Here is a 17,729-nt window from a genome sequence, read left to right as displayed (position 1 = left end):
ACACTCAATTAGTATTTGGTAGCATTGCCTGTAAATTGTTTAAATTGGGTCAAATGTTTTGGGTAGCTTCCCACAATAAGTTGGGTGAATGTTGGCCCATTACTCCTAAAACAGCTGGTGTAACTGAGTCAGGTTTGTAGGGCTCCTTGCTCGCACACGCTTTTTCAGTTCTGCCCACAAATGTTCTATGGGATTGAGGTCAGGGCTTTGTGATGGCCACTCCAATACCTTGACTTTGTTATCCTTAAGCCATTTTGCCACAACTTTGGAACTATGCGTGGGGTCATTGTCCATTTGGAAGACCCATTTGCGACCAAGCTTTAAATCCCTGACTGATGTCTTGAGATGTTGCTTCAATATATCCACATAATTTTCCTTCCTCACGATGCCATCCATTTTGTGAAGTACACCAGTCCCTCTTGCAGCAAAGCACCCCCACACCATGATGCTGCCACCCCCGTGCTTCACGGTTGGGATGGTGTTCTTCGGCTTGCAAGCCTCCCCCTTTTTCCTCCAAACATAACGATGGTCATTATGGGAAAAAATTATATCTTTGTTTCATCAGACCAGAGGACATTTCTCAAAAAAGAATGATCTTTGTCCCCATGTGCAGTTGCAAACCGTAGTCTGGCTTTTTTATGTTGGTGTTGGAGCAGTGGCTTCTTTCTTGCTGAGCGGCCTTTCAGGTTATGTCAATATAGGACTCATTTTACTGTGGATATAGATACTTTTGTACGTGTTTCCTCCAGTATCTTCCAGTATCTTCTGGGATTGATTTGCACTTTTTGCACCAAAGTACGTTCATCTCTAGGAGACAGAACGCGTCTCCTTCCTGAGAGGTATGATGGCTGTGTGGTCCCATGGTGTGTATACTTCTGTACTATTGTTTGTACAGATGAACGTGGTACCTTCAGGCATTTGAAAATTTCTCCCAAGGATGAACCAGACTTGTGGAGGTCTACAATTTTTTTTCTGAGGTCTTGGCTGATTTCTTTTGATTTTCCCATGATGTCAAGCAAAGAGGCACTGAGTTTGAAGGTAGGCCTTGAAATACATCCACAGGTACACCTCCAATTTACAAAAATTATGCCAATTAGCCTATCAGAAGCTTCTAAAGCCATGACATCATTTTCTGGAATTTTCCAAGCTGTTTAAAGGCACAGTCAACTTAACGTATGTAAACTTCTGACCCACTGGAAATATGATACAGTGAATTATAAGTGAAATAATCTGTCTGTAAACAATTGTTGGAAAAAGTAGATGTCCTAACCGAATTGCCAAAACTATAGTTTGTTAACAAGAAATTTGTGGAGTGGTTGAAAAACAAGTTTTAATGACTCCAACCTAAGTGGATGTAAACTTCCGACTTCAACTGTAACACAATTTGCGTGCGTGGCTCAGTTGCGTGCACTAAATAAATGTAATCAGAGAGGAAGAGGCAAAGCGAGAAGGATAACTGGGCCCAAAATCCATCTTCTCCAGCAGGTGGCGTTTTATAAATATTTGTTTTTGCTCACCACATGAATTTTTGTCAATAATCATGTTTCCATCCACAGTTTTGATGAAAGTAAGCCATACCATATAAACACAAATCACGACAGGAAGTTTCTGCACACCTTGTTGTCAGGAACAAGTTAGTTTGGTGGGAACACCACTATAGGGAAAATGGCATATTTTCTTTATGTGGATTTTAGGATATTCGCATGAATTGGATGGAAATCTAGCTAGTGTAGAGAATTTTGTCAAAAAGAAATGCAATAGCTTTTTTGCTACGAATATAACTTTTATAATGCTTAGGTTGTTAACTGATTATAAGTAGGACACGTGATATCTCGCCATCTTTGAGAAAGAAAACACTTTATATCAGAGAATGGTCCCACCTGATCTTGTCTCCTCCCGACTGCCTTATTTTCATTGTTAAGGCGTCCACTTGAATATCTGGTCTATATTATGGATAATCTGTGATTTAATTCAACCCCAGAAAACACACTCCCTGGGTGGCCTACCAATTTGATCAGAGCGTTTTTGTTCAATTTGCTTTAATGTTCATTTATCTAAAGCAATCCCTTTAAATACGGTGTACCTTTAATTTGAGTTTGATCGGCACAAGACTTGAATGTAGACTATGGAGAACGCGTTCAGAATATAGAAAGATAGCCATGAAAATACAGCATGCATATGTGTCTCTGTTTCAGTACCCATGGGTTACGGGGTAGATTTAAAAACACTGATTTTACACATTTATGTTAAGGGAATAATCATGAATCCTACTTCAAGGAAAAATTTGGCCTTTAAGCACAAAAAAAAGTGGTTTAATTGATTCTGAAAGTTGACACGTCCAGTTCATCAATGGTAACATTGGAAGAAGTAGTGAAGCCTACAATACATCTTTAAAATGGAGAATAGTATACAATAGTATGATATAATACATATACCCTAATTGCCAGTTATCCAATTTGGCTTGCATCTCCAAATTGAATCCCTATAAGGCCATACAGGCACAGTATTTCATACTCCACTGTGGGAAAGGGCAGGCCCGTGCACAAACCTTTCAGGGGGCAGGTGCGCAAAATGATAAAAAGCTCCCGCTTTAATTTGTAAAACTTTCATAATTCATATCTTGAAATTCACAACACTTTTGTCATTTAGCAGACACTCATATCCAGAGCAACTTACAGTAGTGAGTGCATACATTATCATACTGGTCCCTCATGTGAATTGAACCCACAACCCTGGCATTGCAAGCACCATGCTTGACCAATTGAGCTACACAGACCTTCTGTAACCATACCAAATGTAATATATACTAATTTGAGTGTCCTGGATTTACATTTACTATGTTACGTCCAGTCTATGAGACCCGGCTGCCACTTGGAACCTGCAGGTTCGCTTGACCTTAATCATGGTTTCCTCAGTTTAAAGGTGGGATTCCCAATCATGGCCGGATGTGCTACAGCCTGGATTCGAACCAGGGACTGCAGTGAGTCCTCTTGCACTGAGATGCTGTACCTTAGACCGTTGCCCCACTCGGGAGCCCAAATTAAATGTTAGAATAAGCAGAAAGGTGCATAAAAAAGGAAAGAAGTTCCAGGGAATAAAGCGCCTTACCCAGGACTGAATTTCCCCCTAAGTGAACGGGAAAATAATAGGTCTACCTACACACATCTGGAACTTTTGTAGCCTGCAAGCCATGCCTGTCGCATGGCTTGCGCTCTAGAGCGCCAACGATTGGGGAATACTGATGGCGGGTACAGCAAGGAAGTGGATGCGGATGTGACGTTCTCGGACACCACTTCATAACAATCTATCGCCGCAGGATGTATTATGAAAGGCTCTGTAAAGTTGTGTTGAATAACCACGGTTTCTCCGCCAAATTACACAACACCACGTGTGCATGGTAAACTCAGTCATTCACGATTCTGTCTGTAACACTATTTAACAAGTACACAAATACATTTGGAACGAAGCGAGCGAGCATGGCCAAGCGTAAAGAGTCTGCAGGCACAGCAGTGAAGACAGACACAAAGAAACCGAAGAAGGTTGCAAAAGGCAAAGCTGGAGGACTAAAATACAAAAAAGGTAAATCTAGCCAACTAGTTACAACACCCAGTTTACACCCAGCACGGAGTAAATACTTATAGGAAACACCCGTTGATGTTCTACCTTGCCATTTAGCTAATTTAGGCTACATTGTGACAACATTACATTATCAACGTTTATATACAGGAAGTTTAAAAAATTTTTTTTTTTTTTTTATACGCTATATATATATAATAGGGGGTACAACAATACCGATTATACAAAGTTAAGACATACACGTCACTGTTTTAAAACGCTTTCTTATTCGAAGAATGTACTATAGTATGATCATGTACTGCTCGATATCCTTAAAAAAAAAACGAGCGTTTTTTTATTAGTACATTTACATTTCTGAATATGACATTTTGCCATTAGCACAATTAAATTTTAAGAGGTAAAATAGTTTTTCTTGATCCTTAGTAATACATGGATAATTCTGAAGGAGACCTCCGACCTTGTTAACAATTAGGAATTTGTGTGCTAATAACCCAAACTTTTTGCAACAGACATTATTGACAAATGTATTTCAGTAAGTTCTGATATAAGGAATATATACAATACTATTATTGTTCTGAGGGAGCAAAGGTTACAGTTGGCACAACTCTTTGCCTTGTCATCCAATATGTCTTGTCTCCAAATGTTAAACCTGCAAGTTATGACCATACAGGCACAGCATTTCATAATTCATATCTCTAAATTAATAACATTTGGAATGCCTCTAGTGAAAATTTGCTATTTTTCCAAGGAAGGGTATCTCAAGAAGGTGAGGTCTGGTTACACCTCTAAACAGCATGAGTCCCAGATGGATAGCGTAAGACTATGGCGAACTGTAGGTGTAACAAGGGATATGGTAAAGAGAGAACAATTATTCATAATTGAATAACGACCATTCTGCGTTACGATGTTGCAGTTGCATCTCATATCATAACTTCTGCTTCAAATTTGTCACTGATGCGTTTCAATGGGCAAGCATCTGTTAGATTCATGTTTATTACAGATTGTGTGCAGGTGCATCGTCTTGCATGGTTACCATTGTGGATCAACTGTCTTGTCTGCATATAAAAACGTGTTTACAACTGATCTGAGTTGATTGTGTGTTTTGATTTTCTGCCGAATTAAACTCTGCAATGGTTATTTCTTTAAGACTAGATAAAGTTTAATCTGTAGAAGCTACAAAGCATCTACAGATGTCATATGAAGCTTTACAGCTTGCTCTGTAATATGAGTAGTATTTTTATATAAAACATTTTTATATCTATATCAGCAAAAAAGAAATGTCCCTTTTTCAGGACCCTGTCTTTCAAAGATAATTCGTAAAAATCCAAATAACTTCACAGATCTTCATTGTAAAAGGGTTTAAACACTGTTTCCCATGCTTGTTCAATGAACCATAAACTATTAATGTGTGATTTCCTGCAAGACAGGAATGTCAGTGTTCTGCCATGGCCAGCGAAAAGCCTGGATCCACATCTGGGACATGTTGGATCGGAGGGTGAGGGCTAGGGCCATTCCCCCCCCAGAAATGTCCGGAAACTTGCAGGTGCCTTGGTGGAAGAGTGGGGTAACATCTCACAGCAAGAACTGGCAAATCTGGTGCAGTCCATGAGGAGGAGATGCACTGCAGTACTTAATGCAGCTGGTGGCCACACCAGATACTGACTGTTACTTTTGATTTTGACCCCCCCCCCCCCCCCCTTTGTTCAGGGACACATTATTCAATTTCTGTTAGTCACATGTCTGTGGAACTTGTTCAGTTTATGTCTCAGTTGTTGAATCTTGTTATGTTCATACAAATATTTACACATGTTAAGTTTGCTGAAAATAAATGCAGTTGACAGTGAGAGGACGTTTCTTTTTTTGCTGTGTTTATTTATAAACATGAATATGAAAATAATTGATTTGGCAAATGTTTCTATATATTGTTGAACGTAATGTACTCTGCGGGCATATCAAAGTTTTAGAGTGGGATCTCTGCTAGTTTTAAAGTCATGGCTCTTTTTATAAAATTGGCATAGTGGGAAATGTAACCAATCACAGCCCTCCTTTTACTTGTATCATTGCACATCCTACAAATCACTAGCAGAAGGCAACCATTTTGAATCCATTTTCACATTCACTCTGGTAATGCTTACAAATTGGATCATAACCCTAAAAGTAGCAGAGATCAAGTGGTGGAAAAAGTACACAATTGTCATACTTGAGTGAAACTACAGATACCTTTTTAATATAAAATGACTCAAGTTAAAGTGAAAGTCACCCTTTAAAATACTACTTGAGTAAAAGTCTAAAAGTATTTGGGTTTTAAATATACTTAATAATAAAAAGTCAAAGTATAAATCATTTCAAATTCCTTATATTAAGCAAACCAAAAGGTGCTATTTTCTTGTTTTTTAAAGACATAATTTACAAATGAAGGATTTGTGTTTAGTGAGTCTGCCAGGTCAGAGGCAGTAGGGATGACCAGGGTATGTTCTCTTGATAAGTGAGTGAATTGGACAATTTTCCTGTCCTAAGCATTCAAAATGTATCGAGTACATTTGGGTGTCAGGGAAAATGCATGGAGTAAAAAGTACATTATTTTCTTTAGAAATTTAGTGGAGTAAAAGTTGTCAAACTTAGTAAAAGTGTAAAGTACAGATACCAAGAAAAACACTTAAGTAGTACTTTAAAGTATTTTCACTTAAATAATTTACACCACTGCAGAGATCCCACCCAACTTTGATATGACCGTAGAGTATATAATGTTCAACAATATATAGAAAAATGTGCCAATTTTAGATTTTTTGCATTTCCAATATTCATGTTTATATTTTTCTAGAAAAAGTATTTTGATTTCAAAAACACTTTTTAAAAATTAATTTATGAATATAGAAAAATATAAACATGAATATTGGAAATCTAAAAAATCAAATTTGGCATATTTTTCTATATTCCTAAATTAATAAAAATATTGTGTTTTTGAAATCAAAATACTAATATTACAGAGCAAGCAGTAAAGCTTCATATGACACCAATGTTTGCTACGTAGCACCTAAAGATGAAACACTATGGAGTCTTAAGGCCAAAATGTCATAAATATGCTCAATTATGCCTTTAGATATATATGTCAACAGTCCTTCCTCCAAAGCACTATTCTATGGATTACATTTCGTGAAAATCCCCAAAATCATGGTCTTTTTTGTTGTTGTCTGGGTTTCGTGAGGAATCACTCATCAGTGGATTATTCAAAGTCTTTCTCTCACTTTCATCATCTTATCATGACCCATCTTTCTTTCTACCCTATCAGAGAATGGAGAGGAAACGGAGAAGGTTCAGAGAAAAGCCAAGCACAAATCCCGTCTCTCTAAACCTATAGTAGGGGACACAACCGAAACCAACACCAGCAAATACTTCCAGGACGAGACTCCAGTGAAGGAGGAGCCTGCTGATATGAGTCCTGAGAGTGATATCATCCCTCCTTTTATCAGAGCCAGAAAAGACACAGTAAAGCCTGTGAAAGAAGAAGAAGAAGATGAGGACAGCGAGGAGGATGAAGACTGGGAGGAAGTGGAAGGTGATAAAGGAATGAAAGCTAGTTTTGATTGTACAATGTTTGTAGACCATATCTGTGTAGATGAATGTTCTCTGTTTTGTAAGCCTATGATGGCTCTGGTCCTTGCTCTGTGTGTGTCACTATCTGATATTGTTGTCTGTCCTCAGAGCTGTCTGAGCCCTTAGGTCCAGTGGAGCCAGTAGAGCCAGCCCTGCCCTCACAGCCCGTGGAGATAGAGATTGAGACCCCAGACATCATCCACAAAAGGCAGAAAAGGTGAGAGATGGTGGCAAGATGGTATGTGGTATCTGTGTCTTTATGTGTACTCCTTTGGAAAAGCAAGTGCTGCATCCTAGATGACACGGTCAGACTGTAGGAGAGTTAGCTCATTTTAGTCCAAGATGGAAATATGAACCATCCATCAATTTACCATGACAACCTGACTCCAGGGAGAAGAGGAAGGCGGAGTTTGAGACCTATTTGCGACGCATGATGAACCGCTTCAACAAAGATGTGGTGGAGGACACACACAAGGTGAGCACACACACACACACACGTGTACCGTAAGGACCTCCACATGGCTTAGCTCGCAGACTGTCACGATGCGTTCACCTGCTGATGGGGGAATCACAGAATGTCTGTGGTCCATTTTTATTCGCCCTAACATGTTCTCTTCTCATTTGAACACTTCTTACGATACCAATTTATTAACATACATTTACATTTACATTTTAGTCATTTAGCAGACGCTCTTATCCAGAGCGACTTACAAATTGGTGCATTCACCTATAATATCCAGTGGAACAACCACTTTACAATAGTGCATCTAAACATCTCTCCCATAGGTCCACCTCATGTGTCTTCTAGCCAATGGGATGTTCCGGAACCGGTTGTGTAGTACACCGGACTTGCTGGCCATCAGCCTGTCTCTGCTGCCCACCCACTTTGCCATGGTGGCCAAGGAACGCATTGACACCAACTACCTCTCTGGCCTGCTCAAGTGGTAAGGAGGGACTTCAATTTGTATTTGTGTGTGTGTGACTTTAACCGTGTGAATTTTTTTCTTCTTCCTTGTATTCCTAATTTGTATTTGTGTGCGTGTGACTTTAACCGTGTGAATTTTTTTCTTCTTCTGCTTATTCCTTGTAGCATGCTGAACTATGTTTACCCTTCTTGACACCTGACTAATTCAATCATCCCTGGCTATGTTGTCAAGTTTACGTTTTGTTCTTTGTAATTGATCCTGGTTGATTTTTTTGTCCAGGTTTGGGGCGACATTCACCCTTAACCCGGAGCTTCCCTGTGAGGAGAGGCCCGACCCACAGGCCCTGCTGGAGAGGAGGCTGGGCAGCCTCACCGCTAGAGACCACCAGGAAATGACACATGTAAGTGGCAGGTATCCTGCACACTGAATGCACCATGCGGACATGTTTGTTCATGTTCCCCTGCTGCACAACAACAACAAAAAATTGCAAATGGAGTATGTTTTTGAGAGATGGCCACATTTTCCATATAGTTTTAAATCAAAGGTTAAACAGTTCGGGCTCTTATGGTATGACATCTCTCCAGAAATAAGTCTCTCACTGTTGCCGCCTGTTATAGACCCCCCTCAGCTCCCAGCTGTGCCCTGGACACCATATGTGAATTGATTGCCCCCCATCTATCTTCAGAGTTCGTTCTGTTAGGTGACCTAAACTGGGATATGCTTAACACCCCAGCAGTCCTACAATCTAAGCTAGATGCCCTCAATCTCACACACATTTTCAAGGAAACCACCAGGTACAACCCTAAATCCGTAAAAAGCGCACCCTCATAGATATTATCCTGACCAACTTGCCCTCCAAATACACCTCTGCTGTTTTCAATCAGGATTTCAGCGATCACTGCCTCATTGCCTGCATCCGCTATGGGTCCGCGGTCAAACAACCACCCCTCATCACTGTCAAACGCTCCCTAAAACACTTCTGCGAGCAGGCCTTTCTAATCGACCTGGCCCAGGTATCCTGGAAGGATATTGACCTCATCCCGTCAGTCGAGGATGCCTGTTCGTTCTATAAAAGTAATTTCCTCACCATCTTAAATAAGCATGCCCCTTTCAAAAAATGTACAACTAAGAACAGATATAGCCCTTGGTTCACTCCAGACCTGACTGCCCTTGACCAGCACAAAAACATCCTGTGGCGGACTGCAATAGCATCGAATAGTCCCCGCGATATGCAACTGTTCAGGGAAGTCAGGAACCAATACACACAGTCAGTCAGGAAAGCAAAGGCTAGCTTTTTCAAACAGAAATTTGCATCCTGTAGCTCTAACTCCAAAAAGTTTTGAGACACTGTAAAGTCCATGGAGAACAAGAGCACCTCCTCCCAGCTACGCACTGCACTGAGGCTAGGCGACACGGTCACCACTGATAAATCCATGATAATCGAAAATTTCAATAAGCATTTCTCTACGGCTGGCCATGCTTTCCTCCTGGCTACCCCAACCCCGGCCAACAGCTCCACACCCCTCGCAGCTACTTGCCCAAGCCTCCCCAGCTTCTCCACCCAAATCCAGATCGCAGATGTTCTGAAAGAGCTGAAAAACCTCGACCCGTACAAATCAGCTGGGCTAGACAATCTGGTCCCTCTCTTTCTAAAATTATCCGCCGCCATTGTTGCAACCCCTATTACCAGTCTGTTCAACCTCTTTCATTTCGTCCGAGATCCCTAAAGATTGGAAAGCTGCCGCGGTCATCCCCCTCTTCAAAGGGGGTGACACTCTAGACCCAAACTGTTACAGACCTATATCCATCCTGCCCTGCCTTTCTAAAGTCTTTGAAAGCCAAGTTAATAAACAGATCACTGACCATTTCGAATCCCACCGTACCTTCTCCGCTGTGCAATACGGTTTCCGAGCTAGTCACGGGTGCACCTCAGCCACGCTCAAGGTACTAAACGATATCATAACCGCCATCGATAAAAGACAGTACTGTGCAGCCGTCTTCATCAACCTGGCCAAGGCTTTCGATTCTGTCAATCACCGTATTCTTATTGGCAGACTCAATAGCCTTGGTTTCTCAAATGACTGCCTCGCCTGGTTCACCAACTACTTCTCAGACAGAGTTCAGTGTGTCAAATCGGAGGGCCTGTTGTCTGGACCTCTGGCAGTCTCTATGGGGGTACCACAGGGTTCAATTCTCGGGCCGACTCTTTTCTCTGTATATATCAACGATGTCGCTCTTGCTGCGGGTGATTCCCTGATCCACCTCTACGCAGATGACACCATTCTGTATACATCTGGCCCTGCTTTGGACACTGTGTTAACTAACCTCCAGACGAGCTTCAATGCCATACAACACTCCTTCTGTGGCCTCCAACTGCTCTTAAACGCTAGCAAAACCAAATGCATGCTTTTCAACCGTTCGCTGCCCGCACCCTAGCATCGGGCAGGCGGGTGCGGAATACAGAAACCGTATTGCACTACTCTGGACGGTTCTGACCTAGAATATGTGGACAACTACAAATACCTTGGTGTCTGGCTAGACTGTAAACTCTCCTTCCAGACTCATATCAAACATCTCCAATCCAAAATCAAATCTAGAATTGGCTTTCTATTTCGCAACAAAGCCTCCTTCACTCACGCCGCCAAACTTACCCTAGTAAAACTGACTATCCTACCGATCCTCGACTTTGTCATCTACAAAATAACTTCCAATACTCTACTCAGCAAATTGGATGCAGTCTATCACAGTGCCATCGGTTTTGTTACCAAAGCGCCTTATACCACCCACCACTGCGACCTGTATGCTCTAGTCGGCTGGCCCTCGCTACATATTCGTCGCCAGACCCACTGGCTCCAGGTCATCTACAAGTCTATGCTAGGTAAAGCTCTGCCTTATCTCAGCTCACTGGTCACGATAACAACACCCCAAGCACGCGCTCCAGCAGGTATATCTCACTGGTCATCCCCAAAGCCAACACCTCCTTTGGCCGCCTTTCCTTCCAGTTCTCTGCTGCCAGTAACTGGAACGAAATGCAAAAATCAGTGAAGCTGGAGACTTACATTTCCCTCACGAACTTTAAACATCAGCTATCTGAGCAGCTAACCGATCGCTGCAGCTGTACATAGTCCATCTGTAAATAGCCCACCCAATCTACCTACCTCATCCCCATATTGTTTTTATTTACTTTGCTGCTCTTTTGCACACCAGTATCTCTACTTACACACAATCATCTGCTCATCATCATCTGTTCATCTATCACTCCAGTGTTCATCTACTAAATTGTAATTACTTTGCTACTATGGCCTATTTATTGCCATACCTCATGCCATTTGCACACACTGTATATAGACTTTATTTTTTTTCTATTGTGTTATTGACTGTACGCTTGTTTATTCCATGTAACTCTGTGTTGTTGTTTCTGTCGCACTGCTTTGCTTTATCTTGGCCAGGTCGCAGTTGTAAATGAGAACTTGTTCTCAACTAGCTTACCTGGTTAAATAAAGGTGAAAAAACATTTTAAAAAAATAAAATCTTCTCTCTAGAGAGAAATTGGGCCTAACTCAGTTTGCCTTGACGGTATTTAACTAAAGCCTGTTTTAAATCAAGTGTTCCTGTTGTCTTACCTGCATGATGTAACCTTGACCTCTGTCCCCTGTGTTTTCCTCCAGCTGTTCCTATTGGTGCTGAGGTCGTTGCAGCTCTTCTGTCGACTGGTGCTCTCTCTGCAGCCCCTGTCACTGAAGCCCCCGTCAGCCAAGGTCCAGTATTGGGTTTGCGTGTACACACTTTAAGGTGAAGTTCACAGGCTCTGTGTGTGTCCTTACCTGATCCAACTCTCTTTTTCAGAGCAAGGCCAAGAACTCAGGCAGCCCGCCTAGGAAGAGTCCATCGCAGAAGAAACCTCCAAAGGAGAGCCCCTCAGAGCCCAATGTATCCCCAGGGTCCAAGAGACCGGCAGGAGGGAAGGCCGAGAGAGGAGGCAAGAAGGCAAAAAAGAAAGAGGCAGGGGAGACGGAAAAAGCTGTGTCGGTGGGGCAGAAACCCAAGAACTCCAAGCGCCGCAGCATAGCCTCGAAGGTGAGCTACAAAGAGGATAGCAGTGAAGAGGAGGAGGGGCCAAGTGATGGGGAGGAGTTCCAGCTGACCAATGAGGAAGACAGCGAGGACTCTGAGGGAGGAACCAAAGCCATCAGAGCCAAGAAAGTAAAAGGAGGTAAGAGCAAGGGCAAGAGTACAGCTCCACAGAAAAGAAGCAGTGGAGGCAAGAAGAAAGTGAAGAGTGAAGAGGAAGATGACGATTGGGAGGGAAATGAAGAGGAGGGGGAGGAAGAGCAGGGGATGAAGCGGGGCAAAAGGAAGGAGGGGAAGGGTGCAGACGAGTGGCTGGAGGTGTACCTGGAGAAGACTGGGTGCTGGGTCTGTGTGGAAGTGCTGCAGGGGGTGGGGCAGCCTCAACTGTGCTCCAAGCAGGCCACCCATCCCATGACCTACGTGGTAGCCGTTGACGGGGACGGTCACCTGAAGGATCTGGGCAGCAAGTACGACCCCACCTGGATGACCTCCACCAGAAAGCGCCGGGTGGACGAGGAGTGGTGGGAGGTGACGCTCGAGCCATTCCTCGGCCCCGAATCGGAGAGGGATGTCCAGGAGGATAAAGAGGTGAGAATGAGATGCAAATTTGCACGCCTTCACTTGTACAGCTTCTCATTTACACCCCCCCCCCCCCCCCCCCCCCCCTCTCTCTGTGCTCTAGCTCCAGGCGAAGTTGCTGGACAAGCCGTTGCCCACGTCGATAGCAGAGTTCAAAAACCACCCGCTGTACGCCCTGAAGAGACATCTACTGAAATATGAAGCTCTCTACCCCTCCACAGCGGCCATCCTGGGGTACTGCAGGGGAGAGCCCGTCTATTCCAGGTAAGCAGCACACATAACAGGGGATATTGCAAATTTGAGATTTTTCATAACTGATTTTGAATGCAAAGAAGCAGATAGAGGGCTGTTTAAAAGTATCATTTTGTTTCAAAGCAGAGTTCATGGAAATGTTGCTCTTTTTTGGGGGCGGGTCATGTAAATGCGTTACTATGGTATGCACACTCATTGTTTGGTATCCAAAACAAATGTATCTTCTTTGATTGTGAAAAGCCATGAGAAATACAGTAGTACTTATTTGCATCTGGGGTCTCCACAGGGACTGTATTCACACGCTACACTCCCGAGACACCTGGCTGAAGGAGGCGCGCACCGTCCGTCTAGGAGAGGAGCCATACAAGGTGAGCAGGGTCGTGTTCTTTAGGGCACACCGTAGCAAAACTCACTCACACACTCACCCTCTCTCACTCACCCTCTCTCTCACACACACTCACTCTCTCTCACACTCACTCTCACAGACAAGCTCTCTCTCTCACTCACTCTCACAGACAAGCTCTCTCTCTCACACACACTCACTCTCTCTCACATTCACACTCACTCTCACAGACAAGCTCTCTCTCACTATCTCACACACTCACTCTCACTTTCTCTCGCTCTCTCACACACACACACACTTTCTTAAACACACTCACACAATCTCACACACACACTCTCTCTCCCATACACGTTCTCTCAACCTATCTCTCTCTCAGATGGTGAGAGGGTTTTCCAATCGCTCTCGCAAAGTCAGGATGGCGTCAGAGCAGAAGGACAAAGATGACCTGCCTCTGTTTGGTGAATGGCAGACAGAGGAGTACCAGCCCCCAGTAGCTGTGGATGGCAGGGTATGATTACTTTCTTGTGTGTGTGTGTGTGTGTGTGTGTGTGTGTGTGTGTGTGTGTGTGTGTGTGTGTGTGTGTGTGTATATGTGTGTGTGTATATGTGCGTGTGCACATGTATGTTAAATTTTATAAACATTTGAGTTAATTATATGTTTGTTTTCTCCAGGTGCCTCGTAACGACTTCGGCAACGTTTACCTGTTCAAGCCCTGCATGCAGCCCGTTGGCTGTGTCCACCTGCGTCTGCCTAACCTCCAGAGAGTGGCTAAGAAGCTGGACATGGACTGTGCCGCTGCTGTCACTGGCTTTGACTTTCACGGTGGCTACTCTCATGCTGTGTAGGTTTTTCCATTGTTTGCCTGCGTGTGTGCGTGTGTGTGCGCGTGTCTGTGTGTGTGTGTGCGCCGATGTATGGTTGCGTAATTGTTTGTGATATGTGTGCTGGTTGTTACGTAGTTTGTTTCTGCGCGTTTCTTTTTCTAGAACGGACGGCTACATTGTGTGTGAGGAGCATGAGGAGATCCTGAGAGCAGCCTGGGTGGAAGACCAAGAGATCCAGAGACAGAAGGAGAAAGAGGGGAGTTGTAGTGTGTCTGAATGTGTTTGTGAAAAGCCTCTGTTTTGCCACTTCGTATTTCATGCAATTAATCATATCTTTATGGAGAAGGTTTGTTTTTTAACTCCGGTGTATTACAGGCATTATCTTGTTTGTTAGGTTAGTGCTTCTCATATTTTGCTCATCATATGTCTTGTGTGTGTTTTCCAGAAGCGGGAAAAGAGGGCAGTGGCTAACTGGACTCTGCTGGTGAAGAGCCTGCTGATCAGGGAGAGACTACAGCGTCGCTATGGGAAGAAAGGCCCAACACCCGGAGGAGGCCTGGACCAACTGAAGAGCCAGGATAGGGAAGGGATAGAGGGTCTATCGTCTGAAGAGGAAGGGGAAGGTGGGCCGAACACGGCTTCTAGCGCACTGGCACAGGCCTGGCCCCAGAACAGACAGGGGGAGCAGGACAGTGGCACGGGGGGAGCCTCCAAAACAACATCCAAACGGCAGAAAAGGGGCCAGGAAAAGCACCTTTTCCCCTTTGAGAAAGTATAAGATCAGCCAACCCAACTCTCTCTGGCGCCCATCCAGTCGTGTTCTTCATGTCGCCAGAACGGATCAGAAGTAGGTCAGACCGACAGGCATCTGTTCTTGGTTCCTGCTGTACTACAGGAGATGTAGGTCATTGTAATCCCTGTGGACCAAAACAACAAAGCAGTCTGGTGTTGGTGTGGCACATGGGCATGCCTGAATTGTCCCCACTTGCGCCAGCGAATAGCTCGCTTTTCGCGTGGCACCCCACTAGGTAACACGCTTGAGAATTGCTGTTACGTGTGCTAGCAAGGCAGATGTCCTGGGTTTGAGCCTCTGTGTAAACCCCACTCAGGAGGAAGTGGTACTCTCGAAGCTAGCAACGTGATAACCTTTACACTGGCACAGACTCTAACCTGCACTGCTGCAGGTGGTGGAACGTCGACGTAAACTGATTCCGTTTTTTTTTCTTCACACACTCATATCGCTCCTGTGTCTCTAAACACACTCATATCTCTACGTGTGTGTGTGTGTGTGTGTGTGTGTGTGTGTGTGTGTGTGTGTGTGTGTGTGTGTGTGTGTGTGTGTGTGTGTGTGTGTGTGTGTGTGTGTGTGTGTGTGTGTGTGTGTGTGTGTGTGTGTGTGTGTGTGTGCGTGCGTGCGTGCGTGCGTGCGTGCGTGCGTGTGTGTGTGTGGACGTGCGTGTGTGGGCGCGTGCGTGTGTGTGTGGGCGTGTGTGTGTGTGGGCGTGTGTGTGTGTGGGCGTGTGTGGGTGTGTGTGTGTGTGGGCGTGTGTGTGTGTGTGTGGGCGTGTGTGTGTGGGCGTGTGAATGTGGGAGCTCAGTTGTCTGTCTCTAATGTCTATTAGTAGACAGTTTTTTTAATGCAAAGTATTTTTCTAAGAATTGTTATAAAAATGTAAAAAATGTATCCGAATTGTTGTTATATTACAGCGTTGATGTAGTGTTAAAAGAATGGAAATAAATAGCAGATATTTTGGGACTCATGAGTTTGACCCAAATAGAAGTGTTGACTCGTGCATTTGTATCATCATCAAGCTGCCCAAACTACAAACTCAGACATTCACAACAAGATCAATTTCATCATCACAATGTCTCATAGCAACAGTATGTTTTATCCTTGAGGCAATGGAGCCAATCACTGATTGTCAGAGACAAGGACGGAGTTATTTTACGCTGGCTTGGGTTGAACCATGGCCCATCATGTCATCGGGCGAAAGCGGGGAGGGAAGAGAGCTCTTCTCAAATGGCACGGTAATCTGCACCGCTCGGTCATGTTGTCAACAAGGCAGCATGGTGCATTGTCTAGAAACATCTCTTTTTCCATCAAGTAAATGTTTGAAATGTGAAACTCATTTTCATTTGTTCTATGAGATAATATCACAATGAACCTTTTATGTGCGTTATTACATAAATGCTTCAAAATTCACAAAAAGTGTCATTGTTTGAAGAAGATTACCACAGACCTTATTTTCGGCGTTTATCCAAAACAAAAACTCCATTCGTTTTCCACAGGCTTTGTTCAACGAACCATGGCGGAGTTGGTGCCTACAAAAAGATGTCATTACTATTACTACACATGCTTAATTACATCACTTTTGTTTTGAGCCGACTTCGCCGTCGGAAAGAGTGGGGCTATTGGCTCACGCCCGGTTCCAAATCAAATGCAATCAACTTCCACCCGGTGCAAATTACGCCTGCACGGGAGCCCGGGCGAGATTAATTGAACCCCCTCAAGGATTACTCTGCAGGTCAGGGATTCCCAACACGATCCAAGTCCCAGTGTCTGTGACGCCCGCCGTTTGCTGCAACGCCGACCCAGTGGAGAACGTGGTGAGACAGAGAAGCCACAATGTCCTGATGAGTTTTCATGCGGTCTTTACCGCTTGTCCTGAACCCATTAGGGTGCTTTAGGTGCCAAGCTTATGGTCATGTTGCAGCAGTATGTAGGAGGGAGATTCCTAGATGTGAGAAGTGTGCAGGAGGGAATGAGACAAAGGAATGTGTACTATAGGTGGAAAAAGTGGTGCTGCAGATCAGAACTGTCCGGTGAAAGAAAGGCAGGTTGCCAGAATCTGAGTAGTACAGAAGGTGTAGTATGCTGAGGCAGGGAAGAGAGTAGTAGAGGAAGATGGGTCCAGGGTGAGGGATCCTAAGAAGATCCCTGTGATTAGGCCGAGGCCAATAAAGAGTGATAAGAATAAAACGTGCTTCAATAAGGTTGGCTTCTTTAGCCTACCGCAGAAATGGAACGTAAATCACTGAAAATATATGTTGTGGTGGCAGCTGCAGAGAAATACTTGGGTGTACAAGATTTTACTGCAGAAGAGTTAGGTGTGTTTGAATGATAGTGTCCCGTCCTCCCAGGCTGTCGGCCTTGTGTAAGATCATATAGGAGCAGGGGCGAAAATCTGATATCAACTTTGGAGGGGACAATTACATGACATTTTCTCAAGAGCAATTCCTGAGGGGGATACCAAAAGTAGTGCTGTAACACATAGCCTACATTGTAATATGGTAAATGTATATTGAGGAACCAAAGAAATAAGGTGTTTGCCGTACTCCTAACTACCGGTACCCAAAACTACACAACTAATCACAACAGCAATACCATTGCCTTTAACAAATCTTAGTTCAGTCACCAGTTTAAGTTGAGAGTGGGGGTATCCATGGCATTTTCCAATTATGTTCCTATTTTACAAGTAAAAAAAATTGAGATCCTTTCATAATGTTGCCAAACAAAGACTCAAACTTACCTGAGACTCCCTGTCTCTGCCAGTCTGTCCCTG

The 17,729-nt window shown here is 43.8% G+C and overlaps 1 protein-coding gene across 1 annotated transcript; it reads left to right on the top strand.

Moving 5' to 3' along the window:
* The first annotated feature begins 3,259 nt into the window (after positions 1 to 3,259).
* On the top strand, positions 3,260 to 15,946 carry xpc (xeroderma pigmentosum, complementation group C). The gene is made up of 14 exons (XM_082962027.1): positions 3,260 to 3,579; positions 6,866 to 7,132; positions 7,279 to 7,387; positions 7,561 to 7,645; positions 7,957 to 8,114; positions 8,376 to 8,496; positions 11,765 to 11,854; positions 11,943 to 12,755; positions 12,850 to 13,010; positions 13,285 to 13,366; positions 13,718 to 13,849; positions 14,014 to 14,183; positions 14,329 to 14,434; positions 14,612 to 15,946. Exons 1-14 carry the CDS (start codon positions 3,477 to 3,479, stop codon positions 14,942 to 14,944), a joined length of 2,730 nt encoding a protein of 909 aa, XP_082818153.1. The 5' UTR covers positions 3,260 to 3,476; the 3' UTR covers positions 14,945 to 15,946.
* The last annotated feature ends 1,783 nt before the right edge of the window (positions 15,947 to 17,729 follow it).

The sequence above is a fragment of the Salmo salar genome, chromosome 15, assembly GCF_965601325.2.
Source record: "Salmo salar chromosome 15, fSalSal1, whole genome shotgun sequence".
NCBI classification, from domain to species: Eukaryota; Metazoa; Chordata; class Actinopteri; order Salmoniformes; family Salmonidae; genus Salmo; species Salmo salar.
The sequence above is the reverse complement of the archived record's forward strand: the minus strand, read 5'-3'. Positions and strand labels throughout refer to the sequence as shown.

Bases quoted from the DNA above. Each gene is read 5' to 3' on its own strand.
- xpc (XM_082962027.1), top strand. From the start codon at position 3,477: ATGGCCAAGCGTAAAGAGTCTGCAGGCACAGCAGTGAAGACAGACACA. The intron at 13,850-14,013 runs GTATGATTACTT...TGTTTTCTCCAG, and splicing joins CAGTAGCTGTGGATGGCAGG to GTGCCTCGTAACGACTTCGG. The intron at 14,184-14,328 runs GTAGGTTTTTCC...TTCTTTTTCTAG, and splicing joins GGTGGCTACTCTCATGCTGT to AACGGACGGCTACATTGTGT.